At 44.9% G+C, this 17,614-nt stretch overlaps 1 protein-coding gene across 3 annotated transcripts in view; it reads right to left on the bottom strand.

The window, feature by feature from the left end:
* Positions 1-17,614, bottom strand: part of OMA1 (OMA1 zinc metallopeptidase) — a 74,625-nt gene that overhangs the window by 20,947 nt on the left and 36,064 nt on the right. For all 3 annotated transcript variants that reach the window (XM_036753304.1, XM_036753306.1, XM_036753305.1), the window contains 3 exons: positions 16,468-16,596; positions 11,700-11,774; positions 2,827-2,976 (listed from right to left, as the gene is read on the bottom strand). In XM_036753304.1, coding sequence (XP_036609199.1) covers positions 2,827-2,976; positions 11,700-11,774; positions 16,468-16,596 — 354 coding nt within the window. The remainder of the gene's footprint in view (positions 1-2,826; positions 2,977-11,699; positions 11,775-16,467; positions 16,597-17,614) is intronic.

The following is a 17,614-nucleotide window of genomic DNA, read 5'->3' as shown; positions in this document are numbered from 1 at the left end:
TCATGGGCTGCAGCTGACATGGATCCTCAGCTGCAAGAGGACTGGCAGAGAGAACTCTGGAGCCACTGTCAGTGATTTCTGAGAGACTAGAACAGCATCGCAGAGCAAGGGAAGGAAAAGTGTTGTCCTGATTCTCTGCCTCCCACCCACTGCCCTAATAAAGGAAAATGGAATCTGTGAACCCTAAGCTAAACTTTAATTCCCGGGGAAATTCAACATATAATCACAGTCGGTGTGGCATCATCATGAATACGGAAAGCCATGAGAGGCCACATCATAAACAATTAAAGAAAAAAGAGAATAGACATTTCCTTTACAGTCAGGGTCTCTAATAAAGGCCTCATCTCTCAAATATATAGAGAACTGAGTCAAATTTATAAGAACACAAGTCATATGATGATAAATGATCAAAGGATATAAAGGCAGCTTTCAGACCAAGAAATCAAAGCTGTCTATAGTTACATGAAAAAATGTTCTAAATCACTACTGGTTAGAGAAATGCACATTAAAACAACTCTGAGGTACCACCTCACACCTATCAGATTGGCTAACATGACATAAAAGGAAAATGTTGGAGATGTGGGAAAATTAGGACACTAATGTACTGTTAGTGGAGTTGTGAACTGATTCAGCCATTCCTTGATCAAATAACAAGAGAGATTTATTAAAATTTAGGCATACTAATCAAGGAGATATGAGCTAGGTCAGCGGTGTCAAACTCAAATAGAAACAAATCTGCAGGCCAAATATTGACTTTTGTTGTTGTTCAGTCATGTCCAACTCCTCATGACCCCAGTTGGGGCCTTGTTGGCAATGATACTGCACTGGTTTGCCATTTCCTCCTCCTGCTCATTTTGCAAATGGGGAAACAGAGGCAAACAGGGTTAAGTGACTTGCCCAGGACCACACAGCTAGGAAACGCCTGAGGCCAGAGTTGAACTCAAGTCTTCCGGACTCTAGGTCTAGCACTCTACAAATTAACATTACCTACATTACATTGTCCTTTTACTTATTTTGTGAAACATTTCCGAATTAGATTTTCATCTAGTTGCGATCCCAGTAGGGAGTTCTCCTGGCCTGCCTCTGGCTGCGTACTTGCCTCCACTGAGCTGTATGCTAACACAGTTCAGTAGTTTCAGGAGTGACTGCACAAACCCAAAGAACAGTTATTACAAACTCAATGTCATTCCCAATGAAATGACTTAGACGAAGAAAGAAATGGCCTGAAGGCACAAGATCAGAGACTTAAGAGCCAGAAGGGCCTGTGAAGGCCCTTGGGTCCAACCCTTCCATTCTGCACCTGAGGAACTTCAGAGGGCTAGTAACCACTGGCAGCAGAATCTGAACCCAAATCTTCTGACTTCCAGTCCAGGGTGCCATCCACAACATAAGGCTGAAGAGGACAACTATGGGGGAACTCCGTGGAGAGGAACTCCAGGCCTCAAGTCAAAGGCTCCGTGGAAGAAAAGACCTCAAGACACTGGCCCAAGGCAACAAGAGCATGATCCTAGAATGGCCTGAGGGGCAAAAAACCAGCAGTGGGAAGGAAAAGGTCAGTTATGTCAGGGAGAAGCTCACCTGAGTTGTGGAAAGGATCACATTCTGACAACATATTGGGGTGTGGGGGAGCGGTTAGTGCAGCAGATGGGCTTTATGGTCTCTGGGACCCTGAAAGGCATGGGGCATCTGGAGTGGGGGAGGGTCATGGCCTGCAGCCAGAGGAGGACCCTAGGTATAGGGACACAATCCCCTCCTAGGACACAGGACTCTCCTGGACATCAGCTACCTACCTGTACCCAGAATCAAAGGCCCACTTACCCATACCCTAATTATAGCTCTGATGAGAAGATCAATATGAATCAATTACGTGATATGAAAGCCAAAAAAGCTATGTTGTGTTTTATGTCAGTGCTCTGAAAGTAGAGTGGGTAAAATTCTTTGTAAATTCTGAATAATCTAACTTTGGGCAGCTGATAAGCATGGCTCAATTGAAGTACCTACACTTTATTCTAGATACATGATTCTCCATAAAAACACAGGAGGATGACCCTTCTCTAGTCCAATACTCAATGAAAAGGCCAAAGATTGTTGGGAGCAAAAGCAGTTGGATGAACCAAGTGTATTATTTTCAGAAGAACTGCTTCAAAGTTTCCAAGTGATACCGGCCATTAGAAGGCTAAGTCAATCATGATTGACTTGAAGAATTTTGTGGCTTTTTCAGGAGACAATTCTTAGTGCTGTCTAGACATGGAATAATGCTCTAAGTCAAAGACACTTGTCTACTTTGTCAGACTTTCCCCATCCTGAACAGGCAGGCATCAGGCAGTCAAGCTCCCCAACATTTTAGTGGAACAAATGAAAGCTGCTTGTTCTTGCATGTGCTGATATCACAGATTTCCATAAAATCGAACCTCTGTTGATTGGAGTTTTCAAATGTGCCGGACATTTACCTGTTGCTTGCCCAGTACAAACTGAAGGCTCAATAAATATATTTCTGTTCACTGGACCTATCATCTTTTTGAACCTTCAGTGATTATTTCAAGATGTGTATTCAATAGGAACAAAGCTAATCTGTTGTTACAACACCATAGTCCTCACTGTGAGAAAATGAATATCTGAGAGGTTTTTTTTTAACCACTTCCTAGTCTTAATATAACCTCAGGGATTCAACTTCTGAATCTGTGTATTAATCAGCATAAGATGCATCATAGACAAAGAGTCAATGACAAAATAGATTGTTCCTTGTCCCAGGCTATGCGGGATAACAGAATTTACTGTAAACAATATGAAAAGAGGAGTTTCTGACCTAAAAGCATCTCTGCTTACCTGAGGTATAAGTCGTTCCAACTGCTCAGCTCGGTTCTCATGAGAGGGATGCGTTGACAGCCATTCAGGTAACTTAGGCTCACCCAGAATCCTATCGGCAAACTCCAGCTGTTGCCAAAACACTGAACTTGCTCTCACATCCACACAAGCCTGCAAATAAAATGCAGAAAACCAGGAAATCAAGTTAACTCTCTAAGGACATATTAGGGAAAAAATACACAAAATACAGTTTTATGGAAGAAAATATACATACAAAAGGGAGGAGGAGGAAAAAAGCTACATTATTTATAGCAATGTCAACGCATACACGTTGTCAGAATGCAGTTATGCCAACACGCACAGGGGAGAGTGGTGGACTGGGAGGCCAAAAAGCCAGGTTCCAATATTAGCTCTGCTACTAGCTACGTAGGTGGCCTCCCATTTAAAATCACCTCCCTTCTCCTGCAAAATGAAGGAACCAGACTAGAGAGGGTCTCCAGGGTCCCATCTAACTTTATATAACCATGAGAGGTGACATACATGGCTTTAAATATTTTTAAATGACTTGAACACCAGCATAACCTTATCCACATTAAAATGTCTTAAGGAAACACTGTAATAAAGAAGTTACTATATTTCAAATCTGAAACTTTTTTCTTTATTCTAAGAAATCTGAGGAGGAAATGACCACAGCATTGACCAGAAGTACTGCTGAATCCTTTGATAGTCACAAAGATGAAGCCGCTAGGCAGAGGACAGCCCTGCTAACAGCGGCAACCGTTCTTGACTACGTGCTATCAAAGCATCAGATGCGAAACTGTTAGGAGGAAACTTAAGGAGAAAAAGATTTTGAATTAAATACAACACGATTGAAACTTGACAACATCTCTAATGTCTGTTTGTGACACAAGTAGAGAAAATACCAACTACTTTCCATCATCAACAACAATTAAGCTGCTGCTGGGAACAAAGCCTATTTCAGACACATCTAAAGCTCAGAAATAACCAGATTTGTTCCTTCAAATCCAGCTCACCCTCCTCTCCAATTCCCAAGAAAGCAACAAAAATGCCGTTAGCCAGTATAAAATGCTGCTTCCAAAAGTTTTCATAAAAGTAAAAAACTGATTGGAAAAGAAGTGACTAGAATATCGTAATCTCCTATTTCCGAGCCCTGTAGATTTAGCATAGCTGAGCTATGTTAAAAACAAATACCTGGAAAAACCCCATCATAATCAGTCATCCTTGACAGTTCACGAGTCACCTGGCTAGACAGGTTTGTCCGGATATCTCGAAAGGACATCACTACCATGTCTTGCTCAGCACACAAAGAGTTAATCAAAGTACAACAAAACTATGTCACTGTTTTAATCTCTAACAAACACAGCTGAAGACAATCTTTAAAGTAATACTTGGTATGCAGAGTACATCAGAGGAACAAATTAATCATCCCAACAGACTAAGATTCCAAAAGGAACTGAGACATCTGTTTGAAAATTAAGATGGAGGTATCCCTGTTTCTCTATACTTTGTAAAACTAATTACAAAGACACACTAAGGGAAGGTGAAATTTTTGAAAATGAATATGTCACTTATATTTATTCTCTCCATTTATAAAAAATAAAAATGGCCTGGATTAGGTATGAAAATAGTCATTTTTAAAATGAAGTGGCTACAGGCCACCAGTTTAACTCACTTTTCTAAAGAGGAATTGGACTGTATAAGATACAAGTGGGAGAAAGTCAGCATCAACCAGTGTCAAGATCACAGAAGGGGAGAAAGAAAGGGAACTGGTTTCACTCTTCAACCTTGGGACCAAAATAATCCCACTGGTCCAGTGACCTCTATATAAGGAAGCACCTTCCCCTCCAGGGCACTCACTCTGACCAAGCGTGGTCCCAGACCAATGGTCCATCTGGTCTTGTCACAACTGATAAGGCCATAAATGATGTCAATGGGGTAAGTAGGATGCAATTTGATTTAGCCGAGGTCATGCCTAGGCCCTAGGTTGTGCCAGAATACTCTTCCGGTCATCTGGGAAATTCTGAACTCGGGCTATTTTCTATCATCACCAGGCTTGAAGGCAGGCATCTAGAGCAGGAGCACACAATGCCAGGGGATAACTCGAAGTCTGAGGATTCCAGAAGTTACATGTGTAGCTACTCCAGGCAAGTGCTGCCTGCAGCCAGACTTTTACCAGAAACACAAAAGGGGAAGCTGTCCCCACAGGCTACTTCTGATCCTCCTGGTCCCCCACTCCCTATGGATGGCTTCTGACTCCTCTCCTCCCCTGGTGACCCCCAGAGGCCCAAGAAGCAGACGGACATCAGCACTGCTACAACGTGTCCCCTGTCACAGATTCTGGGTAACCTTTCTGTGGCTTTAACTTTACCAACTACAATAATTCACAAAAACTGCCCTTCACCCAAGCTTGGATGCTGGGACTCAGCACGGTAGATCTAGAAGAGGCCTGGCGTGTCACCTGAGCCGTCCCCATCCTTTTCCCAGTGAGGACAATGATGGCCATAGACCATCACTGAGCCAGAAAGCTCTCTGGGTTTGTTTACTGCAAGTGTAGCCTCAACCTAATATGCCAGAGGAAAGTATGGTGGAATGTTTCAGTACAGGTATGAATGCGACCAGGAAACCTAAGAAGACAACGAGCACTGCCAAGACACTGGTACATCTGTGTTCTGTTCACCTTCAGAGGCAACCCATTTCCCCCACTGGAATCCTCGTTATCTGTGTTGGGAGTTTTATCATTTTGCTATTTCTAGCTCCCCTGATCAGGTTCTGCAGGATGCTTCTAGGGAACCATGTGTGTCCACTCCTGGCTGAACCAAAGATTTCTGGCCAGTCACATGACAGCTTTAACAATGAGAGCTACTGACAAAAAACATCTATTTGCAAATCACACTCAATGCTTGCCAATGCCTCTCTTGTCACTTAAAGTCTGAATCTGATAAAAATTCTATCTCCCCAATCTGGAAGGGGCACAAAGAATTTAAACCAGGTGCTTTGTAGTTCATTTCATATTAGTTTTAGAAGCCTTCTTTGCAGGTTAGCCATCTCATTAATTATCAGAGCAGCACCTAATCCAATCCAATAAATATCTATTAAGTGCCTACTATGTGCCAGGCACTGTGCTACGTGCTGGGGACACAATCCCTAGTTAATAAAAGAAAGACCTCAAGAAGGACATAAAGAATCTTACACTGAATGTGTGACTGGTCTAAGCCATCAGCCTCAAAGCCACAGAACAGCTAAAATCAAAGATGATCACCTCATTTCTCTAGATCCCCTGATACTCCTTATCACTGTCACATGTAAACTGTACAGCATGCCTTCCATCACCAGGGAATCCAACCGTTAGTCAATAGAATGTTCTCCCAACAATTCACTCTTGGTCTTTCCTCACTGGATTTCCTGCTGCACACAGACTTACCTCCCAAGCTGGCTCCGGTTTGTGAGCTATGACGACAAGCGAGTCATGGCACCTGAGAGCCTCACTTTTCTCCCCCACGGACTGGGGGCAGACATTGGCAGGAAGCACTGAATTGTCTCCACGTTCCTTTCCCCTCCCCAGAGCTCTGATCTCGAGATCCCCCTTAGAAAGTGGATTCCTGAAGTCGTCCGCCATTTCTCCCATATTCTCACTAGATGGTGCTGTCTTCATAGTTTTCCAGCCCAGGATGAGAAGATGCAGGTCAAGGGAACAGGTTTTCCATTTCAGACCAGAAGGGAAGGTTCTGAAGGCTCAAGAGATAAAGATGACCCAGCAGCTTGATGAGGAAATGGAGAAAAAGGCCACTGTATGAGGAATCAAGCCACCTCACAGTGGGGTGCCAGTTCTAATGGCCCAGAAGTTCTTTTCTCACTCTGAGAACTTGGGGACCTCCAGGCCGAGCCTCACTTCCTCAGACTTGGGCCAGCTCCCAGATTTTCTCCATGCTAACTGGGTCCCTGAGCCAGCCCCTTTGCTTCTCTGAGACCCTGGGACTCCACCCCGATTCTCCTAGGATAGAGCACATCAAAAGTAACGACCTAGGCTCCCCAAGACTGTGTCTGCCAACTCTGACAAGCAAGGGGATTGGCTAGCAGTCAAGGAAGACAGGCCACATGGGGGCTGCAGCCTTGGACGGTGGAGAAAGGAGCCTAGCAATGGGGTCTCGGGTCTTTCCTGGGAGCCACGTGGATGCTCCACTTACTGATGGCATACCCTCAGAGGAGGCAAGAGCTGGAAGGGACCATCGAGATCACTGGGGCCAAACCTCTCATGTTACAGATGAGGAAACTGAGACCACATCAGCATGACTCTACCTGTTTATCTGGTGCACCCCCCAGGCAGGAAAGTTTCAAACATTTCATCCCTCTAGTAGTTCTTTACCTACCAATTCTCTCTCACTAACTAAACAGACAGTCCTCAAAAGCTCCTGTGGCCCAAACATTATGTCCCTGAAGCCAAGGGGAGAATAAGCTTCTCTAGGCTTAGCCAAGCTGGTCCAGCCCTGCACCCACACTGACAACTTCCCCACTCTGGCAGGACCTGTCGGATCTGGCATTCACTTGGCAAATAACCACAGGGAACCCAGGAACACCACTGTGCCACAAAGAGGAGGGGGTGGGGGTGGGGAACAGGACATCAGGTGTGGCACGTAAGTGACTTTTCAATCTAGAAAATAATTACATTAAGACAATTTCCCAAGTGGTTTGAAGAAAATACTTGAAGAACATCTGCACTTATTGTTCAAAATGTATGTCATATGCATGAGAGATGGTGTCCACTCCTAAAAACCAATCATCAAGAAACAGCGATCACCAGAAAAAAGATGAGCCCCTCATTCCAGAAAGCACAACTGCCACCGGCCCCCAACCCCACAATTTCTTCATGGAGACTTTGAATACACTTTCCCTTCATGGCTACAAGGGCATCTCCTGGATGATGTTCATGCCGTCCCATGAGCATCTCGGCCACAGCCCAGCCAGGATGGGCCTTGGACAGGGCTCCCTCTGAAGGCCCCCAGCATGTACAGACCTTCCCTATGGCAGCACCACTGGCTCTGTGACATGTAACCCCACAGTCACCTTCACAAACATTCCTTACAAACCACAACCAATGGGAAGAATGCGTGCATTTTTCCACTGATTATATAACCTGGATTCCTTTTTTCTTTTTTGCAGGGAGGGAAGGGAGACTAAGAGAAGTAAAGCTTCTTTCGCTCTCTGGCTCATTCTAAACTACATATTGATTGAATGGAGTAAATTGAGAGTTCATCATCTGTTGGATTATTTGTGTAAGACACGAACAGCCCTGGAGAGGGACTGTTATGCTCGAGAATGAGTCGGATCTTCATCTATGAAATGAAACCCAAACATGGAGGGGCAAGAAGCAGCATGAAACAATGGAACCCCGGCTCTGGAGCTTACTGGTAAGGTGACCTTGTGAGAGTCACTTAGCCTGCTTAAAACTCTGCTTCCTCACCTGTAAAATAGGGGTGGTAATAACTGCACCACTGACTTCACAGTCCGCGTAAGCTGACATTTATGCTAATGTAATCTATAACCCTTATTTTAAGAAAAATTAAATATGAGAAGAATACTATCTCACATGCGTATGTCCCTTGATGGCTTACACGTCCCTTCTCTAACAGCCCTTTCTTTTCTTTCTTTTCCTTCTCTCCTCTTTTCTCCTCTTCCCCCACCCTCTTTCTCCCTCCCTCCCCCTCCCTCTCCCTCTCACAAAGAGCTTGGCCTAGAGTCAGGAAACCCTAAGTTCAAATCCAGCCTCAGATGCTCACCAGCTGTGTGACCTTGGCCAAGTCACTCTATCTCTTTCTGTCTCAGTTTCCCCATCTGTAAAATGGGCATGATAATAGCACCTACCTCCCAGGGCTGTGGTGAGGATCGAATGAGATGATATTTGTAAAAACCCTTAATTAGCATAATGACCGGCACACAGTAGGTACAGTCTAAATGTGAGGAGGAGTAATCTCATTTCTATGCAGGTGACTCCCAGATCTACAGATAACATTCAATCATAAACAGGCATTAGATTCGTCCCTTGTCTGTCCCCATCACCAGCTACCTGCTGGACGTGTCCAGCCAGCTGTCCCAAAGCCATTGCACACTGCACGGGTGCCAAACAAAACTCGCCACTGTTTCCCCAGGGTCAGTGCCACTTCCAAACACCCCTCTACTGCTGAGGCCGCTGCCATGGTCCCTCCCTGCCCCCACTCGGCTTCGCAACCTCGGCTCATGGCCTCTCCCTCTCCGGTCCAGCTGCCGCTCCCATCTGTTCCCACCCCTCAGCTCAGCAACAGGCTCCTAAATGACATTCCTGCCCTCTCAGCGGAGGGGCCAAAGGGGCATCCCTAAATCATAGGCCAGGCCAAGTCAGCGTCTTGCTCATGAAATGCCAGCGGCTCCCTACCCCCTCAAGAATATGAGACCAACTCCTCTGTCTGGCACTGACGTCCCTTCACTATGGGGCTCCCACCTACCTTGCAACTTCATTCCATCTCCTGCTCGTTTGTGCACTTTATGATCCATCCAAACAGGCCTTAGACCTTCCTGTTGTTCTTTCCCACCTCCAGGCCCCCATCCCTGGAATGTACTTCCTCTACCTCATCTCTACCTCTTTCAGTCCATGAGAACATTCCTGACCTCCACCCCCAGCCCCACAATTTCCTTACTGAGTTTTGGAATACACTTTCATGTGTGCTCCTCATCTCCCCTAGTGAGAGGCAAAGGCTGCTTCATGACTGCCTTCATATCAATCACCTCCAAGTCCAGGGCCTGGCACTCAGGAGGAGCTAGATAAATGTTCACTGATGTGGGTCTCGCCCAATGCAGAGTGGGTTAAGTGATTTGTGCATGGTCACACCTCAAAGAAGTATTTGGGACAGGATTTGGACTCAATTCATCCAGCCTCCAAGTCTTCATTGATTACACCAGGATTTGTTCTGTAAAACTTAGACTCAGTCAAAAGGCCACACTCAAGGACCTAGAAGGCCACAGGTTCCCCACCCCTGGCTTACACCATGCTGCTTCTATAGATAATGCAAATATAATTATCTTCAATTCTCAGACGGGAGAGTGAGAGGCCAAGAGTTCACGAAGCACCTTCCTTGTCCATGGTCCCACAGCCAAAGAAAGAAAACTGATCTCTGACAACTACAAACTCAAAATGAAGGATCCTAAGCACAAAAAATGAACTAATTTCGATTTGCCATGTTTAACTGTGTTACTACTTACTGTTGCAACAATTCAGCTAGCAGCTGCTGTGGGGGTGAAAGACCAACACAAGCCCAACAACAAGAATGCTGCCAGCACAGGCTCTTTTGATCTGCTTTACTAAGGAAAGCAACGTCAAGGGGTTAACAATCTTATTTCAACCCAACATACAAATATCATTCACTTAATTCAGGGGAAAAAGCCAGCACCCTGAACGTCAGAGCAAATACAAACAAATTACAAAGATACATTATAAACAGACCACATACAATTCAGTTACCAAGAAGGCGTCAACATCTGGGTTCACAAGCTGGAGGGCTCTTAACTACAGCTGCCCAGAATCTCCACATCAACACTCCTCCAGTGAGTGAGAGCTCCTAGCAAATAGCTCTGTTCCCTCTTTTTACAGTCTTTGGACATCATCAAATGTCATTTGAGAGACCAGAACTTAGGCGCATACTATTGGCTCTGGTCTTAACAACTCCCCTTAGGGCCCTGAGGGCTTCATGCCCACATAGGCTTAGCACCTAGTAGATAGGGGGGTTTGGGCCTGGGGCTTTGCACCTAGTAAGGCTCAATCAAAGACACTTAATTTATCATTTTAAAGCAGTTAAAAAAAAGTCCCAACTTAATTGATATTACACTTACTTACAGACACATCACTTCCCTGACATAAATGTGGAGGTCAGAGCCAGACCACAGAGGGCCAAGGATACAGGGCTAAGGAGGCTGGTTTCTCTGGCAGGCAACAAATGACCATTTAAGGGCCCTGAACAATGGACAGGACTGCAGAGGGAGCAACATTACGACCGCAAGGGAAGGTTCTGGGCACTAGAAAGAGTTATCTGGCAGCATTATGTTGGATGGACTAGGCAGGGGAGGAGAAGGAAGCCAGAGACACCCATGAAAAGGACACTATAATAGTCCAGGCCAGAGATCAGAAGGACCTGAACTCAGGCATGGCAACGGAGGTGCGAGGCAGGAGGGGAGAGATGAGGAAGAGAGAGTAGAAGGGACGGCAGGGCAGACTGCAAGGCAGCACCGAGTAATGGGCCCTGCTGGCCTAGACTGTGGGACCCTGGGCCAGTCCAGACCTCAGTATTCTCATCTATAAAATGAGGATAATAACACCTGTAGCACCTACTTTAAAGCTGTTATAAGTAAATAAGATAAAGATGCTGAAAAGTATGTCCAACATTTCCAAAACCTTCAGGCATCTAAACAGTGTCGGGGAAGATGACCATGAGGACAGCCAGAGACAAGGAGAAGCCAAAAATAAGGCAGAAGGAACAGAAGAAAATCTGATTTTCAGGTAAACCATGCTCTATTTAAGACATGATTTTCATGACGAACATCCACATGCAGAAGACCCAGTGGGACCAAAATCCCTTCCCCTAGCAGAAGCCTAACGTTCCTCCTCTTAGGACACCACCCCTATTTAGTTTAGGCTGGACTTGTCCCAGCCCTGGCTGGATGTTCCTGGAAGATAATGCTATAAAAATAACCTTTCAAGTCCAATCACCTTTATGACCTACACCGCCTTTCCAAATAAGAAAACCTCTCCTTGTGAAGCCTGACTGCCAAACTACCCTCATGCTCAGCGTGATCCTCCTGCTCACTCTCAGGGCTTCTCCACCATTTCCATAAGTGCCGGTTCCACCTACCTTGGCTGCAAACTGCAGTCCCACTTTGTCAGCTTCCACCTCCAGGGTGCGGCTGTAGGGTCTGTCAAACACATACTAGAAGAAAGACGACATAAAATCTGTTAACAATTTGTATTCATAACCTCAGAGAAACACAATTTTTCCCTATCAGTACTAAAGGGTATTTTACTCATTTTAACGGATACTTGAAGCGTGTAAGATGAAATGTGTATATTCCTTATGAAGATTTAACATTTACTGAGCATCACTAGCAAAGAAGATGGGGACAAAGTACACGTTGCAGCCTTCATTCCTTATATCAGGAGTGAATAAATATCTTGTTAATGACAGGTGGGTTAACTTCCAAACAGGAAATGAAAATTTAAAGGGAACTAATGTCTGCAATCTGCCAAGATCAAGTACAAAAATAAAGTCTATTCCCGTGAGGCAGAGAAAAAAGGACTGGGGTAGGAGTCCCAAGATCTGAGTTCTACTCCCAATTCTACCACAGACTCGCTGTGTGACCTTGGACCTATCCCTCACCCTCCCTGAGCTTCAGTTTCTTCCTCTGTGAAATGGGAACAATAACCCATGCTAGAAAGCTGCTGAAGAGCAAACAAGACAGGCAGCTTGGTGGTGTCCCAGCGGCCAGAGCCTGGCCTGGGTTCAAATGCTGCCTGAACACTAGCTGTGTGACCCTGGACAGGTCCCTTGGCCCCCCTATGTCCCAGTGTCCTCATCTACAAAAGGGGAATAACCAGAGCCTCTGCCTCACAGGGCTGTAGGAGGATAGAGTGAAATTCTGGCTTGAGATTAAGATGACGGATCTGAGAGTGTCCCAAAAACCGCCATGTATTTAAGCAGATCCAAGGTCTTCCCGCTGTGCTCCAAAGCACTGTCCACATTTAATTCTGTTCCACTAACACTCTGCCTCAGACATACGAAGCACGATGCCATGAGCTAGAGGCACAAAGCTAAAAACCCCACATTCCCTGCCCTCAGGAAACTTAGACTCTACTTAAGGAAAACAGTCTCTAAACACTTCCATCCAGAACAGGACCCCACCAGCTGGGAGGGGAGACCAGGAAGCACACAAGTGAGCAGTGCATAGAAGAAATGGGAGGGGGGCTGTCCCCGAGGAGAAGGTACCGCCTTCTGACAAGGAAGCCAAGGTTCAGGTGCAGATCCCAGGATTGCACGGCATGGCTGCCAAGGTTCCTGCTAGCTAAGATTCTTTTATTTGTAAAGCCATGTACCCACTTTAAAGGGTCGGTTTAGATCCTGGATTTTCCTATTTATTACTAGTAACAAAAATGTATTCTCGCTGAACTGTAGCAAAAATGCTACAGGGGGATGCTCGATCAGCATCATATGTGAAAGGGCAGCACTGGGGAGTGGGAAGGGCACTGATCTTCATCACAGATAGCCTGGGTTCAAGTCTGGGCTCCCAGCCTTACTAACCAGGCAAGACACAAAGGCTCATGGAGCCTTTATCTGTAAAATACAGATATAATATTTCTATTACCCACCGCCGGGGTTGGTGAGGGGGGAAAGGTTTATAACTTTTGAAGAAGCTCAACTCAGCATCATACCTGACTTCCCTGTCCCCCCACAATCAAGTGGTCAGCTGGGTAGAAGAGCACCTCTCTCCCTCCAGAGACACACAGGGGCCTCCAACTACCAGGTCAGAATCTAGGAACAGATCTCAAGGCCTCCGAGACTAGCAACCTTACAACCTCCCCCTTCCTGCCTCATCCTCAATCCATTAATCCTGCCCTCACCACTGAAGGACTCTACCAGCTGAATGCTCCCCTCCAGCCTAATGATTTCTTTCATTTCAATTTCTTTTTTTTTTCAAATAACAAAAATCTACCTTCTCTCTTCTCCACTCCCCTCTCCCAACCAATGGAAAAGAAAACCAAAACTTTGTAACAAATCTGTAAAGCCAAGCAAAACAAATATTGGTTGTGTGTGTGTGTGTCTGTCTGTCTGTCTGTCTGTCTCTCAATCTGCACCCTAAGACCCCTCTCCTCTCTGTGAGGAAGTGGGAGGTAAGCTTCCTCGTGGGTCCCCTGGAATTATCAAACTAGTGATTTTACAGTTTTAGGAAAATGACAGGTAGTTATTCCTTACATGAGTCCCAGGAACCCTTGATTTAAGGGGAGGGAGTTCAAACACAAAGTGGGAATTAATCCAACTTTATTTTCCAGGAAGCAGTTTAAATTGTTAGACTGTCGGATGTTCTCCAGAGAACTTTACTAAAATTGTGATGTTCTGTGACCTCTTCCTTGCTACACAATTCTAATGAAGTCATTAAAAGAACACAGGGCTGTGCACATCCAGAGAAAGAATTACAAAGTCTGAATGCAGATCGAGGCAAACTATTCGCTCTCTCTTTTTTTCCTTCTTTTTTGGTTTCATTTCTCCTTTCTCATGATTCATTCCATTGGTTAAAATTCTTCTTTACAACTGGACTATTATGTAAATAAGTTCAATGTGAAGGTCTACGTAGAACCTACATTGGATTGCATGCCATCTCGGGGGCGAGGGGGGAGGAGAGGGAGGGAGAGAAAATTTGGAACCCAAAAACTTGTGGAACTGAGTGTTGTAAAATAAAAATAAAAAATAAATTTATAAAAAAAAGAACACAGGAAAAGCCCTCACTATATTGTGGGGGAAAAGGCCAAATCAAACCACTCCAGAGATCAGGTCCTACGACTCAACCAAAGGCTGTTCTTTTTTTCCCTTTAAGAACTTTCAGTAATTATGAACGAAGTGCCGCTAACATAACATGACTGTATAAAGATCCTTGTTGCTCAATTTCGTTATCAGTTTATCTCATTGTGGTTTATGACTTAGATTTGGAACAGCACCCAGATGGCACTCGGATGGGTGTTCCACAAATCATTAAATAAACAAATAACAGATTGTGCCTAAATAGTCAAATCTCCCAGGACAAGGGGAAATATTTGGAGAGAAATGTGAAATAAAATAATTAATCACAGCTAATCAAGCAGTTAGGCACTCCCGGAACTGAAAGAACTACATATGGCAGCTCAGGAACCACAATGGCAGCTCCTCAATGGAAGATGCTGCGTGATCACTATTATACACGAAAAAAGGAACAAGAAAAGGTCAATGTCGAGCCACAGCCTCCTTCCTAAGCCCCAGCCTGAGGTCCAGCCCCTTTACAAAGCGGCGTGGGGAGTGCACATTCATACAATGGCTGGGCAGGACCAGGGGCAGCTTCAGCCTGACCACGGTCTTCTAAGGACTGAAAGCTTCCATGTTGGATTAAAATGGAAACATCCCCTGGAAGAGTCACCTTTATCAAGTAATACACCTTTGTAGTTCATTTGGGGCACAGACTAGATAGGTGGGTGTTTGCTGAGCAGACTGAGGGGCTAGGGCAGGGAGTGTGAGAGGAAAACAAAAAGGCCAAAGGAAGCAGAGGCCCTAGACAAGGATGGGTCTGGATGGGCCCCCTTCACAAACCCAACGAAGGGGCCATAAAAATCACCTCCGCCTCACTCAAACCCAGAGTTACCAAACCATGCTCCAAGGTGGGGAACCTGCGGCCTCGAGGCCACATGTGGCCCTCTGATAGCTGCACTTGAGGATTTAGAGGGTCACATGTGGTCTCAAGGCCGCAGGTTCCTCACCCCTGCAAGTTCAAACCAAGAGTTTATAACCCGGGATTCGTAAACTGCTTTTATAAAATATTTTAAAAATTACTTAAATATAATTGGTTGCCTTTGTAATCCTATGTATTTTATTTTATTCATTTAAGAGGAAGAAGAACAATACCTAGACTTTATATGGAACCTAATATGTGCCAGCACTGTGGAACAAGAATCTGAGAAGGGGGCCACAGGCTTCCCAGAGATGACTGCCCAAGGGGTCCAAGATACAAAAAGCACTAAGGACCCCTGTCCTAAACTCTTCCATCCCCAATGGCTATAATGAATAACCATTTTGTGGAAGTCAAATTATTCTGCTTGACCCCCAAAGGCAGAGCAAGGAACCATGGGAAATCACATAGAGGGAGAATCAAAACTACCAACGTGGACTAGGCTATCTGAGGATGGGCCTAATTACTGGAGGACTTAAAGGGAAGCGGCAAAACCACTCACTGGGTGGGTCCTCTGAGATGCTTCACGACCAAGATTCTGGGATTCCAGAAGCTCAGAGAAACAGCAATGCCAGGCCCAAATGTCTACTGGGCTTTTGCAGAAAATTGTAGCCCTTCTTTGGTATCCAAGGTCATGTAGCTGACAGGCTTATCTCTCTGGAGCTAAACAGGTGGGGAAGTCTCCATACTTCACTGGGCTGGTCAGATCCTGGACACAGAGTTGGTCACTGGGCCTGTAATTGAAATCTACCACCTTGGTGTGGGCCACACCAAGACTGAGCCCCACTGACACAGCCCCCAAGAATCTGGGGTAACCTCCAATTCTTTGCCTCTAGGATAAGATACAAATTTATGGCCAAGAGAAAAAGAACACTTAATTTAGGCAGAACACCTGGATTCACATCCCATACTTAACAACTTGTGAGACTCTGGGCTAATCTGAGTCTCAGTTTCTTTATCTGTAAAATGAGGGTGTTAAGTTAGATCACCTCCAAGGTTCCTTCCAGCTCTAAATCTATGATGTTTAATAGGAAAGCCCATATTTCCTAATGACAAAATGTAAAACAGTATCAGGGTTCCATTTATCTACAGTAAAATGCCAATCAATGCCATACCACAAGGTACTCTCTGGTTCTAGTCACTGGCCCCCACTCTTACCTCTTTCAGCTTAGACTGGATCCACTGTCCCAAAACTGCCAAACTATCTCGAGGACAGACGGCCCAAATCATCACGAGGAAAATCAGACCTAGAAAATCCCACAAGTGAACCAGACTGGCCTTCTCTGCCTGAGAACAATCAAAACAACAAAATGATTACACTAATACAATATAACATCGTGCCGGCAGACATGTTTCTATTGTGTCCTAAGTGGCCACCAAAAAGCAGCCCTCCTCAGCCAAGGCTCAAGGACAAAGGGCGACAGATGAGATGGAGACAAGGCTTTTGGCCTTTCTGGGGCTTTTCCTTCCTCTATATCCCCATCTCACACATGGACACGTGGGCAAATTGAGCTTAGATTCCCATAATGGGAACATGGCCAGCATCTATCCAATTTCAAGATGGCCAATTTTAACAAATCTTACATAAAAGTTAGATATTTGAAGGGAGAAAATATATTTTAACCCAAAAGGTTTTTGGTTATTATAGGAAATTAGAATAAAAATTTTATACCACAGAGATCATAATGCCTATACATGCCATAAAATGATGTGTGCTTATGTACATACATTTCTACTACATACCAAATACTAGCTAATATCTGATGTGGGAGAGAGCAATTAGCAACTTCATGCTTAGGTTTATATTTCTACTTCCAAAGGTATTCATTTGCTTAAATTAAGCTTTTTGGTCTTGTCTACAGTTATTGAGAAATGGAAAATACATTTATATTTCTCAAAGTGTGCCTTAATTTCAGTCTTCGATTTCACACCGGAGAATGAAGTTCAATCATTTGCTTATAACAGAAATTACTGCAAAATGTTTTACTTGAATATCAGTGACCTTTGTGAATTGAAGGGTAAGCCTGAGTTCCAATTGCCAAGATGCTCATTTTCTGCCCTGCTGCAGAGGGCACAGGTCTCCCAATAACAGCTATTGTTGAGGATTCAGTGACGATCTCATTAGTCACAGCACGGCTAAAACAGTCCGGAGACCTGAGCTGCCTCCTCAGCAGCCCCTCCTGACTTCCCAGGACATGGAGACAGGCCGGGCTGCTAACTGCTCTCACCCTCTCTTTGTAACCATTGTGAGTGGCATGGCTGGGTAATCAGCCTCACATACTTCACCAAGACGCTTCTTGGACTG

The sequence above is a fragment of the Trichosurus vulpecula genome, chromosome 4 (genome assembly GCF_011100635.1).
Source record: "Trichosurus vulpecula isolate mTriVul1 chromosome 4, mTriVul1.pri, whole genome shotgun sequence".
Lineage (NCBI taxonomy): Eukaryota > Metazoa > Chordata > Mammalia > Diprotodontia > Phalangeridae > Trichosurus > Trichosurus vulpecula.
Note: the sequence above shows the minus strand (reverse complement) of the source record. Positions and strands in the feature narration are given on the sequence as shown.